Raw genomic sequence first — 25,363 nt, forward strand, 5'->3', positions numbered from 1 at the left:
GTGTTAACTATGTATGGTGATGGATGTTAACTAGACTTATTACGGCAATCATTTCACAATACAAATATCAAATCATTATGTTGAACACCTGAAACTAATATAATGTTATATGTCAATTATAACTCAATAAAAAAAATAAAATCACTGTATTTTCAATCTGAGTACTTGACTAGGTCCATTTTCTGAATCCTCTATCAGGGCTTCTTCAACTTTCAAGTGCATATGAATCACTAAGGATCTAATGAAAGTGTAGCTCCTGATTCAGTAGGACTGGGATGGGTTTCAGATTCAGCCTTTCCAACAAGCTCCCAGGAGATGCCAATGTTGTTGGTTTGAGCACCTCCCTTTGAGTATGCAGACAATAGAATATGTTTTGTATAATCTTTAGGAATAAGTTGCAAGGGAATAAGTTGCTTTTGTATAATAAATGCTATCAGCCTCATTCTTCATCTAGGTATCTATTTGACTATGGTCATATTTTCTGAACTCAAAATTAAGACACAAGATATGATAGCAAGATATAAGAGTTATATTTGGTACTATACTGGAAAATTTGGAACATGCGTATACGTGTGTGTGTGTTTGTGTATGTGTGGGCACACATCATAGACATATACAAATAAAGAGCATGTAAAGATATAGGAAATTTAAATAAACACCTAACATTGATAAGAAACACAAGTCAACAGAAGCTGTAGAAGAAGACATTATTTAGAAGCCTGTGTACAAATCAGTTCAATTCAACATTTATTGAGTACCTTTGCACATAATATAGGATACCAGGGAATATAGTCAAAATATTAGCACAGATGTACTTATAATTATTAATTGTTCTCTGATATTGCAAGCATTAAATACTGTTTGGTCTTTGGCATATATATAATTCTAACCCAATAAAATGCTCTTTTCTCTTACAAATACAAAATAGGTAAAAAAACAACAACCAAAAAACAAAGAAACAAACAACAAAAAAACCTAGTTTTCAAATGTAGACAATACTCAAATAAAGGGTTAAATTATATGAGGGACAGCAAAGGAGTTCATCTTTTTTTGTAAATATACTAGAGGCCCAGTGCACAAAAATTTGTGTACTTGGGGGGGGCGGTCCCTCAGCCCAGCCTGTGCCCTCTCAAAATCTGGGACACCTCAGGGGATGTCCACCTCCTGGCTTAGGCCTGCTCCCCTGGGGATCAGGCCTAAGCTGGCAGTCAGACATCCCTCTGGCAGCCAGAAGCCCTCGGGGGATGTCCACTTGCCAGCAGGGAGAAGGCCTAAGCTGCAGTTGGACATCCTTAGTGCTACTGAGGAGGTCGGATAGGCTCCCGCCACCACCGCTGTGCTGGAAGCCTCAGCCTGGCTTGTGGCTGAGCAGAGCTCCCACTGTGGGAGTGCACTGACAACCAGGAGGCAGCTCCTACATTGAGCATCTGCCCCCTGGTGGTCAGTGTGTGTCATAGTGACCAGTCATTCCCAGTCATTCTGCTGTTAGGGTCAATTTGCATATTACCCTTTTATTATATAGGACAGAGGCCTGGTGCACAGGTGCATGCCAGCTGGTTTGCACTGAAGGGTGTCCCGGATCAGGGTGGGGGTCCCGCTGGGGTGCCTGGCCAGCCTGGGTTAGGGGCTGAGGGCTGTTTTCAGGCTGGTCACACCCCCTTCAGCCAGGGGGTCCCCACTGGGGTGCCTGGCCAGCCTGGATGAGGGGCTGATGGCTGTTTGCAGGCTGCCCAAGGCCCCCAGTGGGGACCCTCCCCCCATAGAGGTGTGGCCAGCCTGGGTGAGGGGCTGAGGGTCGTTTTCATGCTGCCAACAGCCCCTTCAGGGTGGGGGAGTCCTGCTGGGGTGCCTGGCCAGCCTGGGTAAGGGGCTGATGGCTGTTTTCAGGCTGGCCATGCCTCCCGGCGACCCAAGCTCCCAGCCTCTCCTTTTTTTCTTTTTTTTCTGGGATTTATTTATCTTCTATAATTGAAACTTTGTAGCCTTTAGCGTAGTCCAGGGCCGGCCAGGGCAGGTGGGAAGCTTGGTTTCCTCCATTGCCGGGGGCAACCCAAGCCTCTTCCTCACTCCGGCTCCGTGGCCACCACCATCTTAGTTGGGTTAATTTGCATACTTGCTCCTGATTGGCTGGTGGGTGTGGCTGGTGGGCATGGCTATAGCATAGTGGAGGGATGGATAATTTGCATATTTCTCTTTTATTATATAGGATTTTTATTGATCTCAGAGAGGAAGGGAGAGGGAGAGATAGATAGAAACATCAATGATGAGAGAGAATCATTGATCGGCTGCCTCCTGCATGCCCCACCCTGGGGATTGAGCCCGCAACCCGAGCATGTGCCCCTGGCTGGAATCGAACCTGGGACCCCTCAGTCCACAGGTGGACACTCTATCCACTGAGCCAAACCAGCTAGGGCAGAGTTCATCTTTTTTTTTTTTCAGAGTTCATCTTTTAAGGGCCAATTCTGACTAACTGGCAGCAGCTGCCTGGAATGCTGTGTGGAGAACTGTGACATTGTGACAAGGGTTAATGAGAAAAGTGCTGCACTGATTAGTGATGGGCAATGGGGCACATGATCACAGTATAGTTATGTACAAGTCCAAAATATGAGACACGGGCCAAATTTCAAACTATATCCATAAAGTCCCTATTTACTCTCTACTAGTGAGTGTAAAATCCTTTATAATAAAAGGGTAATATGCAAATTGACCCTAACAGCAGAATGACCGGGAATGACCAGTCACTATGATGCACACTGACCACCAGGGGGCAGACGCTCAATGCAGGAGTTGCCCCCTTGTGGTCAGTGCGCTTACACAGGGGGAGTGCCGCTCAGCCAGAAGCCACCTCATGGCTGGCCTGTGCAGCGGTGGTGACAGGAGCCTTTCCCATCTGTGCAGCAGCACTAAAAATGTCTGACTAACGGCTTAGGCCCGCTCCCAGGGAGCGGGCCTAAGCCGTTAGTCAGACATCCCCCAAGGGCCTCCAGGCTGCCAGAGGGGTATCTGACTGCCAGCTTAGGCCCACTTCCCCCAAGTACTAGATCCCCTGAGGGGTACTAGACTGCAAGAGGGCAAAGGCCAGGCCGAAAGACCCCCCTCCCCTAAGTGCATGAATTTTTGTGCACTGGGCCTCTACTGCACCAATCTGTTACCAAAAAACTCTGTACATTTTTAAAACACATTTTTATTCAATATAACTGCTTTTAGGAATAATCAATATCTATAGAACTTATATGAACAAGACTTACTACTGAATTTTTGCCTAAACAATCTCCATCTTAGTCAAGTTAGAGACTCTCTTCCTTTCCCCTGCCTTCACTTTTGTTTATATTACTTTAGTAACTGCCATTAATTGAGACTTCTACCAAAAGGTACCAGGGCACACTGCATGAATCAGTAGGTAATGGCAACAGTCCAGAAATGTAGATGCCAAAATTTCACATCCTTTATTTGTCATTCTTCACAATGAGAAGTTTAATGACTGCAAATCATTCCAGTCCTGCTTTCATGGTTCATGCAATCACAAAACTGGAATCCCAGCCAAAGAGTCCAATGTTTCTCCTTTTTATTTTTCCCTTCTATTTTTAGCCCACGCCTGGATGTATTTAACTTTGTGCTATAGTTGTAATGAGAAACAGACATATGCAGACAAACTTAGCAGTGCTTAAGGGATTCCACAATAGTATTTTGTTAGGTTGGTATAGGAAATTAGTTCTAAATTATATATAATTGCTATCCAATCCACAAATGACAGTTAAGGAGTCTATGGACTTCTTGATTTCCTTTAAAAAAAATCAGTGCAGGAAGGAAAAATCAAAAGAAAAACTGACATACCACGTGATGTAGCAATGTCACAGATTATGTTAATTTCATCCAATGGCAACTTCCAGGAGGCACATTCCTCAGTGAAGGTTTGAGATCTTCCTTCATGTCTTTCTATTGGATACTCCTGTATGTTTATAAGTGCTGGACCCTATAATAAAGTAGTTTATCTGAGTTAAGAAATTTGGGTAGTTACCAAAATGTAGAAAAGCTGTAGTTCTTCCAAAATACAGACTTTACATTCAAATAATCAATATCTTGATATCTCGCTTCTTATTTTATTGACTGCCATGGCATTTATAACAATAATACCATAAGATTGCATTTATAAATGCTTCCACATGTGCTGTTATTTAATTTCTCACTTTATTTTCTTTTTACTCATAAAATACACCAGATGTAAAACCCCATAGTATTTCTCATTATTTCATTTCTTTCTAAGCCAAGAGCAACTTTGAATGCCAAGTACTGGGACTCAGAAGTGTCCAAACCAGGAGAATAATTTGTAAATGAATGAATCAGAGCCTGATATAGTTCCACTGCAAAGATGATTATTACATCACTATACAGAATGTAATGGCTAACCCTGGGTCTTTGAAATAAAATATAAAAAACAGTAACAACTGAAATTAAAAACTTACTGATAATTTAAAAAAGGTAGAGTATTTCACACATGCTAAAATATTATTCAATAGTGTCATAAGCAGAGGAACAAATTTAATAATGTTATTGCTATTGGTACTGGGTATTCAGATATGATATCCTGGAAATTACATAGATATAACTGAAATTTCAATGATTTGTATGCAGTCAGTCCTTAACTAATAAAAAAAGTGTTTGGGTTAGATATTGACTACTGTGGCATGCATGCTCCCTCACCCTTTCAGAATAGTCTGTATCTCAGGAGCAGGAAGACTAGAAACCAGATTTCTCATAGTCCCTTGCAGCAAGGGTTCTGGATGACATTTAGTTCTACCAATTAAAGGCACTTACATGAGATTTGGAAGGCAGAAGAGGTAGTGGCCGTCTTCCTGCAGCTGTAGTCTACAAGGAGTCTCTGACTAAAATGAGCCATCAGATTCTATGCTCTCCTCCAAGCATTGATCAACGAACCACCCTGGTCAACCCTGATTCACTGCCTGCTTTTGTAAATAAAATTTTACTGGAACATAGACACACTCATTTGTTAAAGTTCTGTCTAAGGCTGCTTTTGTGCTACCATGGCAGAGTAGAGTAGTTGTGACAGAATCTGTATAGTCACAAAGCCTAAAATATTTGCTACCTGATACTTTAGAGAAAAAGTTTGCCGAGCTGCTTTATCGTGTAGCTCTCAGCAACAGGGGTAGTAGCAGAAGCAGAAACACTGGTCTTGAAACTAAGTCCTTTTGTCCTTTCTAAAAATTTCATAAGCATCTAATTCCCTACAATAAATCTCTTATTGCTTGAAATACCAAGGATTTTTGTAGGGAATTAGATTTTGCAATAGAGGGGTTTCCATTGCAACTAGTGATTGATACTCTTTTCCTTTGCCTTTTTACAAATATATTGGAGTAACTGTCCTAGAATAACACACAAGATATAAAGGTTAGCTCTTAGGAATTCTACTGACCATTAGCAATTCTCTACATGGAGTCTCTCAGAGGCCAGACTGACTTAAGAGTTCACGCAGAAGCTCAAGCTACTCTAAAATAACATCAGAACAAGTCATTTCTGAGCTTATATGAATTTTCTCCAGTGAAGATATATAAAAATCTGTAACATTCAATATTTTAATGAGGAAGTAATATCAACCTTTATGTCTATATGATGAGTTTCTGCAGGACACAACAGTTTCTGCATTCCATCTCTTGACTGGCCCACGGTCCAGTAGCCCATGAATGTCTGCTCTGGCAGAGGCAACCTGTCAAGGAGGATTTGAAAAGTAAACATTCTTTCTTGTTTCTAAGTCACAGGAAAATATAATGCATCATCTATTATCAACTACACAAATAAATATGAAGAATGCTTAACTTAAAAGTTCTTTACACGTTATTAAGAGTCTATAAAACCATGTTTAGAATGTACTTTAAGAAGAAAAGATGCCACTTTTCTGAAATCTCAGAAGGTAAAGTCCTACTCTGTTTTTACCTTAATGACAAATATAATAAATTACATATATTTTCCTTGAATTGGTAAAATACTTAGCAATTTAACATCTAAATTCCTAGTAGAGTATAGGAAGGATTTAGGCCAAAAAAAAAAAAGGTGCAATCTATCAAATTTTCAGTATATTCTTTTAAATTTGGAATAAAATAATAAATAGTACACAATACTACCGGTCACATGGTTGTAAGTTGTACAGGACAAGTTTCATAGACTCTAGCACCTTAATTTTTTCACTTTGAATTGAAATATTATATACAGTAACATTCACATAAATGTGCCATTTAGTCCTGAACACACCAGCACCCAAAGAAACAGAGCATCACCAGCTCCCAGGAAGCCCCTCGGGGCCACTTTGGTCATTGTACTCATGAAGGGAGCGCTATCCTGATTTCTAATGGAGTTAGTCTGTGTTTAGATTCCTTTTTATTTAAAATGACTTTTAAATAAAGTGACTTGCCAAAACACAGATGGCAATGCTAAAGTACAAAACCACAGACCAAATTTTTGAGTCTTCATTTTTAATCATACTATCTATTCTTTGAATTTTTAAAATGGAACCATCAATTTGTCATTTAATTAATTATAAAGTTCTTATTCCTTGGTAAGTTGAGGCAAACAATAACTCAGAGTTAAATTTCTTTTTTTTTTTTTTTTTAAAAAAAAGCACATGTAGATATAAATTAAAATGCATGCTTGGAATGAGTTAGATGATCATTAAAAGAGTACATATTCACATTTTGAAACCATTTTATTTTCAGTAAGAGTAGTCTGACACAATATTTCCATATGCTTAATAAGACTACATAAGGTTCAGACATTTTTGGCATAAAATAACAGAATCAAGCATTCTGGTAGAATACGCTCTTTGGCCTTTTGAAATACTTAACATAAAAGTAATAATATTCGTTGATGTCATCTTATGCAAATCTCTTAAAAGGAAGTGGGTACTTTTGTATCTAACATCTAAAATACATTTCAAATTATTCTGATTGGTCACCCACTTATTTCCATGTTTTACTGGAAGTGAGGTAGGAAGGGCACAGAGCCAGGGGATTACTATTATGTTCTCTCTATTAAATGTAATGAAGATCTATGCAGACTTTGGAGAGGAAAAGTAAGCTAATTTCTCTGAGTGTTAATTTCTTCCTTTGTGAAATCAAGGGGAAGATCTGTACAGTTCCTTAGAGGTGGAGTAGCCTCTGAAGATCACTGGAGACAAGGGAAGTGTCAGTGGTAGATTCAACAGTGTTGTATTACCTTGGTGGTCTGGAGTGAAAATAAAACAACCAAAATGAAAATATCTATACCTATCAATAGAAATAGGTGCCCTGAAAGGCATGCTTTACTAATTAACTTTTTTAAAAAAAGTTCTAAATACATTGCAGTTTTTGGAGACAACAGAAACCGTTTGAAATTTAACTGTGTTTCTTAACAGGTGGAGAATTGCTTAATAAAAATGAATTTTGCTTGTTAGGTTAATATATAGCCTAAAATTGATTGATCTAATATATCCTTTAATAATCATAAATATATCCTATAGATGCTAAAAACAAAGCAAAACACTTCATCCACCTGACAAACAGTAACTTGGCATCTATCCCTGACAATTCCAGGAGTAGTCATGAAACCTGGTTTGAACTTGCCAACTCATTCTAAATATTTAATAGTCATGGAAATTATAGGCTGTCTGGGACCCATCTAAAAATAGTACTAGCTGGTTGTCAGGGTATGAGAAGGACCTTCAGGTACCCCATATAGAATCTATCCTAGTACCACATAAGACGATGTGTATGGGCAATCACAACTACAACTGAAAGCACATTTGCAGGGTGTCCTGGAGCTACACAATCAAACTGACTCCATCCAGCTCCTTGGTCACATCAAGTGTTGTTTCCAGACTTTCCCAGTGGGCTCCAGGCAGGCCAATGGATGTAAACCAAAGCTCCTCACTTATTTTCCACTAATATGCTCTCCCAATAAGCTGTGGAAAGATTTGATGGCTACTAACTCGCTCCCCTTCGCTAAGTTAGTAGTCAGGGGAAAAGGGAAGCATTAAAATTGGATGCATGAGCAAGCTCTGAATTTGAAGCATAATCAACATTACCTTGGGTAGAACTCTAAACTAATAACCAGTTAGCAAAAGATACTATATTCCATTATTAAAATACTAGAGGCCCAGTGCATGAAATTCGTGCACGGGATGGGAGGGGGTCCCTCAGCCCAGCCTGCACCCTCTCGCAATCTGGGACCTCTCGAGGGATGTCCAACTGCCAGTTTAGGCCTGATCCCTGCAGGCAGTCAGACATCGCTCTCCCAATCTGGGACCGCCCGCTTCTAACCGCTAGCCTGCCTGCCTGCCCACTCATAACTGCTTGCCTGCCTGCCTGCTCAGTGCGTGTCATAGCGACCAGTCGTTCCAGTCTTTCTGGTCGTTCCCGTCTTTCAGTCACTGGGCTTTTATATATATAGATGTCATCCAACTCTGGCCAGACTGAAGTTGTTATACCTGATTTGATTAAAACAACAATGGTATTTTCCATGGTTTTAAGAACATGTCACTCGTTTTGTTTAACTTTGCTAAAGTTCTAGCAGGACTGATGTCTGGATTTAATTTTAAAGAAGAAGAGAAAGAATTTAGGGCCTATAAATAGCACTACTTTTTAATTTCAATTCATATGTTGTGATGTTTCTTAATCCTTTGTGGAAGTATTAACAAAGATCTGGAAGTAAAAGTTTTAACTATAAGAATGGTGAATATAGAAATCATGACCCAGGTCAAATTATATAGCACTTGAGCAGTTACAGACAGGAAAAAAGTTGTGTTTTTTTTTTTTTTTACATGCATATAATTTCTAACATGAGCCATATGGACACCAAAGTCAAGAAATATAGTCTGAATGACATGTAAGAGATTTGTCTAAGATTGTTTTCATAAAGAGGTGAGCTGGGGTTTCAAGGCGCATGTTCTGGCAAATTTCTGCCTTCTCTGAACATTTGCCAGTACTATTTCTGGAGTTTGAAAGAAACACATGAAAAAGATTGGATCTTTCTAGGGGCATTATGTAATTGGAAGTTGTTGACATACCTATTATCAGCAGTTCCTAAAACATTTCCTTACCACAAGAACTACTAATTTTCATAGGAATAATGGAACCCTTCAGGATAGTTCCACCAACTCTAAAAAATTCACCAATTACTACCATCTTTGAGAAGAAAAAGAACAACTCCAATTTTACAAGGCCTCACTCATTCCTAATGTTTTAAATCTATTCTCTGGTACACATTAAGGTGGATTGTCCAACTGCGTTTAGTGAAGCCTGAACAGAATAACCCAAACAAATGTTTCTACCTTTGGCTCTTACCCCATCCTCTGACATATCAGCTAATTTATGCCTTCACCACCTCGAACTGCTACTTGATAGTCCTGAACATGTTACTTCATGCTTCTGCCAGGCATTTCTACTATTGCCTCTTTAATGAAATCCTCATTCTCGAGGCCCAATTACAATGTCATCCCTCTCCCATAGTCTTTCTGGGCAGAATAAATCTTTCGCTCTTCTGGGTTTCCATGTAAATTTGCATTCTTAGGCTAGAGTTCATGTAATTTGCAATTTTCAAATTTATGACCTGATAGGGAGAATAAAAACTTAAGAATTCAAGTTCATAAGTGAATTAATGAAATCCCTCATAAATTTTTTAAATTTAAAACAAAATTTAAAAACCAGCACACTAAAGAAAGAAAATAGAAAATCCCCTTTAAACACTTTAAATTAGTAATAATGGGTACTACTATTCCAAGTTAACCTCCCTTGTTTACTAGAAACTTCTGAATCTCCCTTCCCTATAGTCTCACATGTTGCTGGTAAATTAATTTTGCTGCAAATGATATGCATACAACAAGGATGTGTGTGGGTTTTTCCTTTCTGTGCTTGGCTCTGCATTCAGGCACACGGCTTTCCCTTTATAACTTAGACATGTGCACCTCTGCCACCTAGGTCCCATCAAGGTCACAGAAATGATGAGTAATTTGGATGCATGCAATGGAAAAAGATTTGGGGAAACTTATTCTCGGCTGACACTTCTCAAATATGATCACCAATATCCAGAATGACACTGTGCAGTCTCAATGCTGCTGCCCAGCATCATTTGTGCCAAAGCAGATGTTGTCAGCTGGCCCCACACATCTCAGGCTTTCCTCCCCCTCACAGGAGTTGCAGTTCTGGGGCCTGCATTTCCTTTCCTTCATCTTCAAATTTCACTGCAAAAACTTTTCTTTTTCTGCCATCTGCTTTTCCAACCACATTTAAGTATTTTTGAATCTCAAGTTCTTTCCTTTTCTAATTATCCACATCAAAAAGGACTGGGACTAAAATTCTTCCAGTTGGAAATTTCCCCAGAAAAACAAAAACAAAAAACCCTCTGTATTTCTCACAAGAAGTACTTATAGGAGGAAATAGCCGTACTGTGAATGTAGCTTTGCATAACAAGGTTGATAGCTTACATGTTGTCCCAACTAATTGTTAATTCACTGAAGGTAAGGCTTACATCACACTCACTCAAATCTCTGGCACTTGGAACCCCTCACTTTGGCCACTGAAACATCACCCCTTTCCCTCTCATTCCCACTGCCACAATGGGAGCCCACATTGTTCATCGCATGGATTCCTACAGCTGTTCCAAACCGGTCTTCCTGCCTTCAGGTTCACTGTCTTTCAGTTTATTATCTTTAGAAAACCAGAAGGGGTCTTTCTACATTATGAATCTGACCGTGCTACAATCTGGTTTAACATTTTTCTATGATTACCCTGACTCTTCTCTCCCTTTTAGGCTCACCACACAGGACACCCTCACTTCACCATTAATTTGTCACTGAACTACTTGCAATTTCCAAAATGCACCATGCCCCCTTAACCTTCTCTGCTTGAAGCATTTCTCCTCCTTTGTTTGCCTGGAGAATCCCTTGTAATCCTTGAGAGTTGGCTTGGTTACCCTCCCTGACTCTCCCAGGGCAGAAGGCAGGACTCCTCTCCTTGCTCTCTCCTGTGTGGCTCTAACACACACAAGTCACCCTTTACTTGAGTGCTTTCCCAATTCACTGTGACCCCTTGAAGGTAGGTACTAAGCCTTCCTCACCTTTATATTTCTGACTCCCTACCTAGTGTTTACCACAAAAGGGCTCAATAGTGTTTGTTATGAGTGAATGCTTGGGTACACTAGGACTGCCATCTTTCCTGTTTGTTCCTTATCTCAGTGGCAAGTTGCAAAACACCATGGCAAATCTTCCCCATTGCGTCCTGACTACACGATTCTCAACCAATGATGCCATCTACTTTGCAGGTGAATCTGGAAGAGTTAGCTATAGGTGGGGTTTGGGGATTTCTACCCAGCCAGGTGACAGGCTTTCACAAAGTATCACAAATGCTTAAGGGATCAAGGTTAATTCTGTGAGATTGCCAAGATGAGGATAAAAGAGTCATAGATGTTGACATTTTCTATGCATATTGGGTGTGTTTTTTCATTTTTCCTGTACCTCCATTAAAGGAGCTGAAAGCAAGTGAAATGGCTGTGAAGCTACTTCATAACATACGAAAAGAATATAGGGCAAGGACTATGAAACTATAAAACCTACCACCACTCTTCTACTTGTAATAGTTCTGAGATGTCATAATGTAAACCTTATTATATTTGAAAACTAAGAGCTCTTTTATGAAGTAAAAGTAAATCATCATACAGAATGGAATTGTATAACTTAGAACCCCATGGCCAATATTGTGAACTCATTTGTAAAAATTAAGAATGCAAAAATAAAATTATAGGATATAATAGTTTAGAAAACGGAAGGAGAGGCACAATACTTTAAGAAGAGAATCTTAAAATTTAATGGGACAAACAGTAAGCTGATAATCACTCCCATCTCCAAAGATAAGCCTAATGAAATTACTCAAAAGAGAGGTTCTGGTTGGGGATGTTCTTTTTAATGCCTCTGGTACTTTGGAGACCCCATGGTTGGTCTTGGGCAGAGAAGCAGCAGCTGCTATTGATGCCACAATTACACAGGATGAGTCTTGAACATAGAAAACCCAGGCTAGTCAGACACCCATTCAAAGACCCATTTGATTTAAGAGAATTTGCTTACATCTTATAAAAAGTTGTGTTTTTTTTTTTTAATCTTCACCAAAGGATATTTTTCCATTGATTTTTAGAGATAGTGGAAGGGAGAGGGAGAGATAGAAAAGAGAAACATTGAAGTGAGAGAAACATCGGTTGGTTGCCTCCTGCACATGCCCCGAAGGATCGAGCATGCAACCAAGATACATGGTTTTGACTGAAATCGAATCTGGGACCCTTCAGTCTGTGGGCTGATGCTCTATCTACTGAAGCAAACTGGCTAGGGATAAAAAGTATTTTTTATTTACTAATGGAATCAGTGACAAATAGCATTAACTTGAAGGAAAATGTGATTAAAATAATGGGCTTAGTCACTGATGTAAAAGTTATATGCATATTTTGTATGATATATGTCCCTAAATGGAGGGAAATAAAATTTGAAAAACTCCAAAGTTTCCATTATCTTTAAAATCTTGCAGTCCAGTGTTGTATTGCATTGCTTCTCTTGTATACGGCACTACACAGACAACATGGTGGAGTGAGCAAAAACATGATCGTTTTGGAACAGACCGAACTGCAGTTGAATCCCCCACCCTGTCATTTATTAGTTGTATAGTCTGTTAAGTAGTTTCCTGAAACTCAGTTCTTCATCTGTAAAACACACACACACACACACACACACACACACACCCCTATACCTGATAATAAACTTTTAAAAATTACTTGTCTAATAGAAAAAAAGAATTTTAGAGATTGTGCATTAATATTTGTAAAGTGCTTACAGCACTTAGTAAGCACTGGAGAAATATCAACTATTTTTATTTTTGCTGCTTTAAAAATGTGTTGCCTACCCTCACTTGACACATTACCAATGATTAAACTTAGATTGTGTTGAAATGCCCTAGAATTGCTCAGTTCACATAATTTCTTGTTTGCCATCGGGAAGCGTGCCAGTGTTCTACCTTTGGAGTAGTCATCACAGTGCAGCATAAGCTTTGCTGTATGGGAGGCAAGAATCAGCAATTACAGACTAGACCTTTTCTTTAAAATTTTTATTTTATTTAAATAAGAAAACAAAATAAAAAATTCCAGTGCCCAGATTGTCTGTGGACATTTAAAAAATAAAATACAGAAAATAATACACATGTTAGAATATTAAAATAGTACAGAAAGTGAGGCCTCTCAAAGGGAACTACTGTCAATACTACCATGTGTTCAAATTATTCCAAATGTGAATTAATTAAAGAAATTTAGTTGAAAATTTGCTAATATGGTCCTAGACCTTGTTAATTCAAAGTTACTTTATTTTGTCTGAAAAAGTAAGTTAAAAAATTTTAATCAAGTATTTGAAAGCCGAGAGGGAATACGACGTGAACAGGACACCTGAGGAGCAGTTTTAAGACTCCTATAGGGCTTCTTCACCAGCTATGGGACACTTTTAAAGTCTAGCATGACAACTGTTTTGAGAAGTGCAGTCTGTTTGGCAACAGCATTTTTACATGTTTGAGAAGGATAATGAGATTTAAACATATGCAGAAAGACACAAAGGGTTGATATGAATGTTTATATTCCTTGTGAGAGTACCTTATATATTTTATGAATCTGTTTATTATGACTACAATAATATCTAATACTCAAAATTTCTAGAAGAATGGAGAAAAGAGTAGGGTTGAGGAAGAGTGTCATTTGCACTCAAATCTACTTCATTAAAGATAAATTTCTTTTCAATAAATGAGCTTGGGAACCAAATGTTTTAAATGAACCCCTTTTCATCAGGCTGGCGTGGCTCAGTGATTGAGTGTTGACCTATGAACCAGGAATTTACGGTTCAATTCTAGTCAGGGCACCGTGTGGGCCATGCAGGAGGCAGCTGATCAATGATTCTCTCTCATTATTGATGTTTCTATCTCTCCTTCTCCCTTCTTCTCTGAAATCAATTAAAAATATATTTTTTAAAAATGACCCCCCTTTAGGGACAGGTATCTTCCATTAAGAAGAAAAGCTGTGCAAAAAAAGAAAAAACTCAAAAGAAATATTTCTCAGTGTATGAAATAACACATAGAACCACAAGATAAGATCTTCTGGAAGAGTTTAAAAACGATTATCTTCAGATAGTGGAGTTATAGGTGTTTTAATTTTCTTTTTGTTAATTTAAATATAAACGGAAATTCATTCTTCCCTTAGTACATATGCATCACAAAGAAATACTACATGTTAAAACTTTTTAATTTCCTCAAATTTTTTATTCTACTCTGATACAAACAAATGATTGGTAGATTATATATAGTTTTCCAGTGACAAATAGGCAATAAATGCTTTGGGGGAAAATATGAAACTGGCCTAAGAGTAAACAAAACTGATTGAGGAATTCAGAGGGAAAGTTGGGGGGGGGGGGGGGGAGAGGGTGGGAGGATGGAAGGATGGGAGAGGATGGGGGTAAGAGATTAACCAAATAACTTATATGCATAACCCATGGACACAGACGATAGTGTGGTGAAGGCCTGGGGGAATGGTGTGGGGAGGGGGGTTGTCAATGGAAACAAAGGGGACAACTGTAATACTTTCAACAATAAAGATAAATTTTTAAAAAAGAATAAACAAAGCAGCATTAAAAATAATGAGTTGAGGACAAAGAATATGGAATAAGAAGGATGATCACTTAAGTATAGAGAGCAGACAGACAGCTCTGATGGTGGTGGTGGTGGGCAGGGTGGAGGGACTGGGCAAAAAAGAAAGAGGTCACAGACAACAGTGTGGTGATTGCGGGGTTAGGGGGCACAGAGGAATGGGTGGAGGTGGAAAAGGGTGTAAGGGTGATAAATGGTGATGGGGAAAAATAAAAGAAAAAAATGCAATAAATAAATAAATATTTTATAGACATGAGTGCCTCCCAAGGAAGACAGGGTGAGAAAAATGCATAACTTTAGAAGGTAGAGATAAATTCTCTGTATGTTTGACTTATTAATATACTTAGAGGTAGAGTATATTCCATCTTAAATTTATGAAATGACAATTCTCTCTTCTTAAGAACTGTCAGGTTGAGGGTGGCATGTAAATTTAAGATAAAATATTATATAAATCATTTAAAAATTGAGGCTGAAAAGGATTTTCTTCCTTTAAAACAAATGTTTTCCCTAACATGTGAGAGTTCATAAATTACTTTGAAAACACTTTTAAATTTGGAAGAGTTAATGTGCTAGCAGTATGTTTTTCTCAAATAAAAGATAATTCAGAAATAAAAGTTCATTTGAAGGAAAAACAAACTTTGATTTGAAATTTATGTCTATTTATACTGGAGTATGTCATCTATATGCTTTTGGTTGGTACTTGGACCTAATTATGTGTGTGTGTGTGTTTTTCCCCCCACAAATGACATTTGAAACTAAAGAGCTCAGATTAATTTTTAAGAGCTCAGATTTTAACCTGAATCTTCCTATCTCTACCTAAATTTTTTTCCAGTGAATCTCATTTGGTTATGTTCACCATCTCTTTGGCATATCTTTCCCATGTATTAGAAACTTAAAAGGGAATAATAATAATAATAATAATAATAATAAAACCCTCAAGAAGTACCGTGGGACAAGGCAAATGCAATGTGGGGGTGTACGTAGCCAAATCTGGCCACGGTACTAAGATGTGGGAATATATTATAGATCAGGAAAAGAGCTGCATTTTGGTGCAGTCCTCCAAGGTAAAATAATCACCCAGTCAGACATGGCCCAAAGTACCAGGTTTAGCAAAGGTTTCGTAAAGAAGATAAGTAATATTCACCTCAGAATATCACTTGGGGCCTTTTAAAAATGCACAGAGACTATGAAATATGTATCATCACTGCACTATTTAGGAGGACAAAAGGGAAAATGACAGCATCTCTCTTTTGGGAATTTGACTAAAGATCATTAACCAAACAGCCAAAGTATATTCTGATTTCAGCTCAGGAAGAAGGTGCTGTAGAAGATTTTACAAACAGTGGTCTGGTATCATCTCCCCATGTGAAAACTTCCCTCTTCTACATTTGCTTTATATCTCTTTTTAGTTATATGTAGTGAGAGAAAAATTATTTTTCTATCCATATCCATTTTATTCTGGACTCTAGGAAAGTTTGCTCCCATTCAGTAAGCTCTGTAGTTGGATTACAGTACAAGAAAATAATAGCTTTCGGCAAAAATATTTTTATTCAGGGCAAAAGAATATATATTTGTTTGTTTACTTATGTTAATTCTTACCAGAGGATATTTTTCCATTTATTTTTAGCGAGAGTGGAAGAGAGAGGAAAAGACAGAGGGAAACATTAACATGAGAAAAAATGCATTGATTGGTTGCCTCCTGCAGGAGCCCTGACCAGGGCCCAGGCATGGAGGAGCCTGCAACCAAAGTACATGCCCTTGACTGGAATTGAACCCAGGATCATTTGGTCCACAGGCCAATGCTCTATTCTCTGAGCCAAACTGGCGAGGGCAAAATTACCAAAAATTAAGATTACATTAAAAATGCAAAGGATGTTAGAATAGGAAGGAACTTTATTGATCTTATGAAGATGACTATGTATTCTGGCCTCACTAGGGTAGTCTTATTTTATATCTCTTTTTACACAATTATTAATAGGACCCCTTACCATTTTCAAAAATGTCCTAAAGTGATAAATTACATAGTTATGTTATCCTATAAAATAAAAGGGTAATATGCAAATTGACCCTAAAGGGGGAACGACCAGGAATGACTGGTAGCAATGACATGCACTAACCACCAGGGGGCAGATGCTCAATGCAGGAGCTGCCCCTTGGTGGTCAGTGTGGTCCCACATTGGGAGCACTGCTCAGCCAGAAGCCGGGCTCACAGCTGGCGAACACAGTGGAGGTGGCGGGAGCCTCTCCCGCCTCTGCAGCAGCGCTAAGGATGTCCAACTGACGGCTTAGGCCTGGAGGGGAGCGGGCCTAAGCTGGCAGTCGGACATCCCCCGAGGGCTCCCAGACTGCGAGAGGGTGCAGACCGGGCTGAGGGACCCCTGAGTGCACAACATTCATGTACCAGGCCTATAGTCTATAATAAAATGCCCTCTTTTTACCAATATGTTAAAATCTGTTTCTCCCTGACCTCGACATGCAGGCTGAATGTACAACTATCTACTGAATTCCCAGGCCATTGGTTTGTTCACTTTACCATGCCACCCTTAAAGTAAAAGGCTGATAATTTGATAGAAATACACACATAGAAACTGTAGATTTCACTAAAGGGCAATGATATGACATCACTACTTTTGAGCTGCCCAAGACACTGCAATTCACAGATGAGGAAAATATGTTTTGAATGTATAAATTGTAGTCTACTATTATCTCCACCCCAAGGGAAAAATTCCCTCATCTTCCACATCTGCAATAACTCTATTTTTAGCTATATGCAGTGGGTGGACAACTCGTTGTTTCCATCCCCATCTTAGGCACAAGTGTGACCATCTTATTTCCAGGCTCAATGTACCCAAGTATTTTGCTTCCACTCATAAGTACTAGAGTCGTAATTAATGTGCCATGGCAAGAATTTTTCACTTTAGAAATAAGGTCAGTAATAAATAAGTTAAATTATTTTACCTGTCTTCCTTAGAAAATTATCAACAATTTTATTTTGATTGCGCTTACCAACTAATATGTATTTTTATTTCAAATTGTATGAGTATAAAAACAGTTATTTTTAAATCATAAGCCTAGTTTCCAAGAACCTAGAACTCTAATTATATAAATTTGTTAATGGTAATAAAAACCATCCTATTTCCAATTGAAAATAAAGATTTAGTTTATTTAAAAAGCTAAAAAAACATGAGCGTAATAGAAATTTGCATATTGATGACAATTTCTTGAACTTTCTAATACAGAAGATAGACCATACCCATTAAATTACCAAACTAGTTCCAAAATGCCCACAAACACTGCTAATCAATTAGTAAAATAGTATTTTACAGAAAGCTTTACGTATTAGCTCTGACACCAAATTGTTAGTGTAGGTAGCTAGATATTAATAAAGGAAGGGAGCAAAGGGAATCAGACATTAAGCATAATAAACTAGGGAGCTGAAACAAATATTGGGCATGCTTCACTGAGAAGCTATAGCATTCACAGGTTCATTCACCCACTCCAGGAGACCATCGCATCCTCTACCCTTGGGACTTAATCCTTGGGCAAACCCCAGGCAATCTCCTAACAGGCAAGAAGAGTCTCTCCAGGGAACTGCCGGCCTGGTACCAGATTATCAGGATTATTGGGAGAAGGAGGAGAGGAAATTCCTCTGCTGGGTGCACGTAGAGTAGAAGCCAAGATAGCAAAGGGGAAAATCCTTCTATTATGAAGCATGCCCAGTAGAAACTAAGATGGCAACTACAAGGGGCAGAGCACAGCCAGGGGCAAGAATCAGATTGGGTAAGAGACACAGAACCCCAGAAGATCCAGGAAATGGATTGGTTAGGGGGAAGACCCATCAGAAGCCTGGGGAAAAATTGGGAAATTGATTGGTTATTTTGAAAGGGCACTCAGTCCTTCCCAAGCCCTAGATAATATAATCCAAACTTAACAAAGCAGCTTCTCCGCCCCCCCCCCCCGCCCCCCCCCCCCCCCCCCCCACACACATCTGGTAACACATGCTCGCCCAGTGTGCTCGCACATTCTCTTTCCATAGCAGCCATGTGGGCCTAGCAGCTGCCTTAGGCCTGGAAGCCTCAAGGACTCCAAGTGTAGACTCTGAGCCTGGGTACAGCAACATAGCCAGGAACAAACTAAGGTAGCCAGATGGGGACAGAGACTAAACTGGACTAAGCCTTGGCATCGTACAGGATTTCTGGGCCTGATGAAGACAAGGCTGGAGTTTTTCCACAATGGGAATGGGGGAGATGAGACCTGGGGAACCTGGGGGAGCCATCCATTTCAACCCCAGTAAATCCTACCACAACACCTCAACCTCCCATGCACGGGTCCTCCAAAATGGTTTTCTCACAACTCCATAAAATGACCCCAATTCTACCAGCAACAAAATCACTTTTTAAAAAAAATTTACTCACTCATTAATAATATAAACCAATTCACTGATAATTTCTAACATAACTCTATTTTGAGCCTTTATCACAAAAGGGAAATATTTGTTTCTCTTTAAGAAATTTTTGAAGAAATTGTTAAAGCTTTAATGATGTATTTTTATTGGCATATATTCTGATAAGTTTTTATAACTTCAAAGAATAAATGAGGATCATGTATATATTTAGGATACATATGTATTTATGTGGGTGTATACATAAACACATAAATATAGCTGGACTATAATATTTAAAACTTTTTTTTTTAAGGAAAGTAGAGTGCTTCTTATATGAAACTAAAGTTAAATAATGTTAAAGTAATTATTGTGTCTTAGGAATTTATGCTAATTATTTTTATAGACAAAGTATTGGAATCTTTATCATAAGTTAGTAAGTTATGCATTTTAAAAATTGTTTTCTAATGACTTTGCATGGATTTAACTACTCTACTAATAAATTCTGTCAACTATCTTTCTGGTCAACAATATTTGCAAGATTCTTTGGTAAGGTTAAGTAGGTAGCCTGTAATTACAAAATAAAAGTCAGGCAACTGGCCCACATGAAGCAAACCCACTTATTTTCACTACCTTTCATCTGTCACGATAAAAAAAGTAACCAAACATCTCTTAAGTTAATATAATTATAAATTTAGAAACTATCATAACATAAAAATATATGGTAACACAAATAAGAACATCTTAGCTAAATACATATTATCCGTTTACGTTGTTTTCACATTTGTACAATGATTTTGCACTTGGTTAAGAAATAGTGAGAGTCATAGTAATTCACAAAAAGACAGAGACTTAAAGAAACAAATATTTCCCTTTATTTGATTATATTACATCTACTCTTAGAACATTCAAAATTGAAATTCTCAATTTACAGGCTTCTAAATAATGCTATTTAACTGAAAACCAGCCAGCAAATAGCAACATATATTTGAAAAGTTTACTTGTGGAAAGTAATTTCTACACCAACTTAGTTTAGTGGAGTATAAAGTAGATTCAGAATTATCAGCATTATTCAGAGAATTAGAACAGTAACACTCAACAGCATTTTATCAGTAGTGAGTTTGCCTTACTCCTTCGCCAGCTGCACACTGGTAGGTTTTGCTCCAATAGGTATCCCGTACTTGTGCAAAGTGTTAATTAAAATCTCCCTCATGTCGGTGTTGTAGGAATCGAAGTCAAACACGTTCCTAACCACACTGGAGAGACCTTCGGTGGGAAATTTCTGCATTAAAAAACACACACCTTATTATATATATGATAAATACACAATATAAGTACAAAACTGATAGAACAATAATGATACAATGAACTTTAGCAGACATTAACAGCCTGGTCTCATAATCAGATAGGAGGAATATGTGCATTTTCTCTATTAATTTTGCTCTGATGACTTGGAATTTTCCTTTTTATAAGTACCGCACGCTAACAGATTGCGCAACTGGAGCTCCGGAATTTTCCTTTTTAAATAAATATTAGAATTTGAGGGGCCCAGTTCCTTCTGTCAAATGTTAAACCATGTTAGATGCTGGTTTCAGTGCCTTCCACTGCTTTCTGAAATCTCCTGACTTTAAAATGAATACCAGATTGAACAAATAAAAAAATACTGTTTAAACAGAGCAGAGCATTGAATATCTATACAGAAGTATTTAGAAAAGTCAAAGGTCTATGAAGACATGAAAATATGATAACAGAACATGAAAAGACAGAGAGAACATCAAGTACAGAGCACAGAGAAATGAGGTGTAGCAGAGGGAAAGAAACAAGTTCCCACTCGTGTAAATACACACTACAGTGTCCTCTGGGTTCTTCACTGGCTCTGTCTTTCTCACACACTGAGATCTGCGCTGGGCTTACCGTGGTTTTACAATCAGAATAAAGCTTTCTATATTCCTTTGCTGGTTTTCCTTGGAGGGTTGGGGATGGGGCAAAGATCAAGAGTCATGAGGTTGTAATTGTTAGCTTAAAGTTCATTTTCTTCTTATTTCATAATTATTAAATTTTTATTGAGCATTTTTCCAACTCATTACCTTAAATGAGTCTGAATAGAAGAATATGATTACATGAGTACAACAATACCTAGTTTTTTAAACAGTACAAAGCAAAATTTTAACAAATACCTTATGAATTACAATGTAGTCTTATTGTTATGTGTACAGTTAATTCAACTCAGTGCATACTTACAAGCTACCTAATTTCTAAGCAAACATCAATTGCTGAATTTAAAATAACTAGACTTATAAACATTATATCTAATAATGAGATCTAACAATTATTTGTTATAAATATAATTTACATAGGTTTTTTGTTTTCTTTACCAAGGTAGGTAGACTACACATTCCACATGGCTACAAGGAATTTCATTCTCCTGTTCATTTACTCTATCTTATAAAACTGTCTTGCAGTATTTACAGATATATAATTAATAATACTGTTGGTCCCTAGTTTGTTTTCTATACCCGTCTTCTATTTTCACTCAGATACTATGTGCTTGTTGTATAAAGTCAAATAGTAATAAAGTTTCCCTGCTGTCTCACTCTCTTGTTTCACTCCCCTGCCCCCCAACCAGATTTCATGGCTTATTGGTAATGGCCATGACAAAGAACTTCGCCAAACTTAATTCAAAGGCTGAACATAAAATGTCCATGGTCTTCCAGATTTAAATCTAGATTACAAACACTTATATCACCTGAATCAGTATAATATTTACAGAAATTGAAAGATTTGGTATAAATTAAGGTGTCTAAAAAAAGACTGATGGCCTATTTTAAACCTTTATGCACAAGTGTTTGCCATACCTGTAAGTGCTTGACTATGTTGACAACTTCTCTGGTAGAATAAGGGTAGCTAATAATCCCCTGGTCAGCTAAACTCCTCAGCTCTCCAAAGGCAGCCACGAGCTTCTGAAGGACGGGCTCTGGCACATTTGGTCCATATTGCCTGAGCATCTCAAGCTCCGAGTGGGGCTTGGGATTATCAACTGCATGGCAGCTAAAAATATCACCTATACGAGAAAAAAATTCACATTCAGCATGCAACGAACCCATTATACTGCCACAGGAAATATGCAATGGTTGTTTAAAGAGCCACCGGTTGGTCACAAAAGCAAACTTTTAAATGTGTAAAACTGCACAGAAAGCCCCTCCACAATAGGATGATGTGGAGAAGACAGCAAATGACCACAGTTAAAGAAAAGGAAATTGAGTGATGCGTGGTTTATTCTGCATAGATTTGCTTCTATTAAAAAACTAAATAACACTTGGATACAATCTCATTGGGAGATACTCAAATATAAAGAGCACAAAAGAGAACCTCTCATGTGTTTCTGCCATCCCACTTGCTCCCCCACAGGAACCTGTGTTAACAGTTCAGTGAAATTATTCTTTCAGGTTTTTCTTAAACGCACACATACAAGCATATATAGTTTTGGTGATCTAGTCCTTTTCCATTTAATTTGGAAATAATCTTCATATTGTTCTGAGACTGCATTTTTAACTTTAACACATTAAATATCTTGAGAAATTATATACATCTATCTCATATGCATGCTTTATGTATACTAAAAAAGGGGGAATCAGCATCATCACTTTAAATAATTTATACCTTGCGCAGATTGCTAGAATATAAGTTAGAAGTCAGTTTTGGAAAAGCAAACCTGCAGCGACGTCTAAATTAGAATCAAGAAAAAGGAATGTGGAAACACAAAATATTTCTTCTGTAATTTAGACAACTGAGAATATACTAGAAAAGTATAATCTATGCTCAAAAAAGATGACTTTCTTATATTCAAAGTTCATATAATTCTACTGATTCATAATCCAGGAGATGAGGAACAAAAGGGAGTTAAAGTAAATAAATTTGCATTATTTAAGATGTTCATTTTAGAAAGAAAGGACATCTAGATCTTACTTTGACTTAGAAACCATTCGAATCATCATTTTATCATTATTACATATTTATAACAGCAATGGAATAAAATGCAAGTACCGAAGAAATCACTGCCTAAGAAAGGAAATCCAGATCTGTTGGACAGAATAATCATCCTAACCTTGTATGTCATAGACTAAATCCATTAAATATAAATGTGAAGAACAGCTTTTGCCTTTTTTTGCTTATGATCAAATGTAATGCTAATATAAAACTATAATACCCCTTATTAATTCATTCATCAAGTAATTATTAAGTGTCTTCCATGTGCCAAGTACTATTCTAGGTACTTTACATGCTTCAATGGTCAAAAACGCAAAACCCCTGTCCTCATAGAGTGTTCATTCTGGCACAGGGTGACAATAAAAAATAAGAATAAATGTTAGAAACTCAATGTTTCAATGAAAAAGAAAAGCAGAGGGTAGGACATCAGAAATGGTGATGGTGGGGCAGTCAGGCAGGCAGGGCCTTATGTCTGCAAATGCAAGTATTGAAGATAAAAGCACTCTAGGAGAGCTTGCAGCTAATACAGACCCTACAGCAAGCACAACCTGGTATGTTCGTAGAAGAGGCGGCAAAGGAGAACGGTTGGAATAGAATGAGTGATGAAGAGAGCCGAATAAAAAATGAGGTCAGAGAGAGAAGAGGATTTGGGAGTCATGCTCTGTGCTCTTCTAAAGAAATTCTACACATTACAAGTTTAATCTTGTACACATATCCCTCTTGCCTTTTGTTTTTTTTACTAATTCAAATGGTAGACTAATATACCCACTGTTCTGATTTACTGTACTATTTTGGGAATTATATTTTAATCAGTATGGGTAAACTTACCCCATTCTTTTTTTAAGATAGCTGCATAGTATTCTATTGTGTGGATATAATAGAATTTCTTTATCTAGTCCCATTTGGATTGTTTCCAATTTTTTGCTACTATCAAAAAATGCTATACTGCCTATCTTTGTACTTGCATCATTGCATGGGTAACTCCCTTAGATGAATTCCTTGATGTGGAATTACTAGATCAAAATTCCTCCTAGGACACTGAGCCTGCTCATGTTGAGTATGAGAATTACCAGTATCCAGAATTACCTACGTGCCATAGAAAGATATGTCCTTCTTAAAGGCTCCTGGTGGTTAAGGTTAGCCAAGGGCCTCTCCAATCAGTCTTCTGAGCTGGCTTCCAACCTTTTCATAGTTATGGGGATGTAACAAAAACCAAACACTAAAAACCATTCCTTACTTTGTATTTTACTTCTAAGAGGCCCTAAACAACAAAGTATAGTGTAACTGTTTAAGAAATGAGCTCTGGAATCAGAGCCAAGCTTTAACAGCCATTATCTAAGTGCTCCTGGAAAAGTAGTTAACCTCTCCGAATATCAGATCTTCTTCTCTAAAATCGGGATAACAAGTTCTCTCCCAGGAGGTTGGGATGGTGACACTGCACTTCGAAGCATTCACTGATAGCCGTAAAAGGTGTTACTAAGACAGCGATATTATTGCTATTGCTACTGTTTTTGTTATTATCATTTATTACTTTTACCTAAAGTACCGAAGAAATCATTGCCCAGGAAAGGAAATCCAGGTCTGTTGGCCAGAACAATCATCCTAAAATCAGGATGAATCACTATAACATTTTCTCTTCCATTGACATTAGCAGAATCTGAAAAACAAAATTTCTATTTACTCTTTATTGACATTTAATAATTCTTAAGAATATCAAGTTATAGCCTTTAAATAATATAACAAGTTGTCATACTGTTCAATTATATTTTAAAAAACACTAAGAAATATGGTTAATAATGACTTGTTTACAGAAAAAAACTTTCTTGAGAAAGTTTGCTTAAGAACAGAATACGGATAAATCATATACTAATTATACAGGAACTTGCATTTTTATGTTATTCAATGTACATTTATTTATTAAAAAAGCAAATTTGTCCAAATGTTGTCTTATGGTATTTTAGTTTGGCTTGAGATGCTGTTATTCCTTAAAAAATGAAAATAAGAACCAATAACAAGGAATAATCCAAAGCACACTCAAGGACAATCCAAACTTCCTTTAGTTTTTATCAAATCAGCAGCTGCATCACATTGCAGAGAACGTGCCATTATGCAGCTAAGGAGTGATTCCTATTCAAACTATTCACTCTGAAACTTAGCCAAAGAGAAAAATGGTCTTGAACACAGTCAACTCATTTGTGCAATGCTGATTTATTTCCAATGAAAAAATTCTACCATAGTTCTCAAAATAATTAATCTTAGGTTGACTGGAGCTTTTTGTGTGCAAATGTTTAAG

At 37.6% G+C, this 25,363-nt stretch overlaps 1 protein-coding gene across 1 annotated transcript in view; it reads right to left on the bottom strand.

Moving 5' to 3' along the window:
* VWA8 (von Willebrand factor A domain containing 8) overlaps window positions 1-25,363 on the bottom strand; it is a 386,454-nt gene that overhangs the window by 148,581 nt on the left and 212,510 nt on the right. Inside the window, exons 24-28 of the mRNA XM_070409005.1 lie at window positions 24,608-24,727; window positions 21,939-22,144; window positions 20,214-20,365; window positions 5,614-5,722; window positions 3,835-3,973 (exon numbers count right to left, since the gene is read on the bottom strand). Coding sequence (XP_070265106.1) covers window positions 3,835-3,973; window positions 5,614-5,722; window positions 20,214-20,365; window positions 21,939-22,144; window positions 24,608-24,727 — 726 coding nt within the window. The remainder of the gene's footprint in view (window positions 1-3,834; window positions 3,974-5,613; window positions 5,723-20,213; window positions 20,366-21,938; window positions 22,145-24,607; window positions 24,728-25,363) is intronic.

This window comes from Myotis yumanensis, unplaced genomic scaffold, assembly GCF_028538775.1.
Source record: "Myotis yumanensis isolate MYYU_CA2020_CCGP unplaced genomic scaffold, mMyoYum1.0.hap1 SCAF_3, whole genome shotgun sequence".
Classification (NCBI taxonomy): domain Eukaryota; kingdom Metazoa; phylum Chordata; class Mammalia; order Chiroptera; family Vespertilionidae; genus Myotis; species Myotis yumanensis.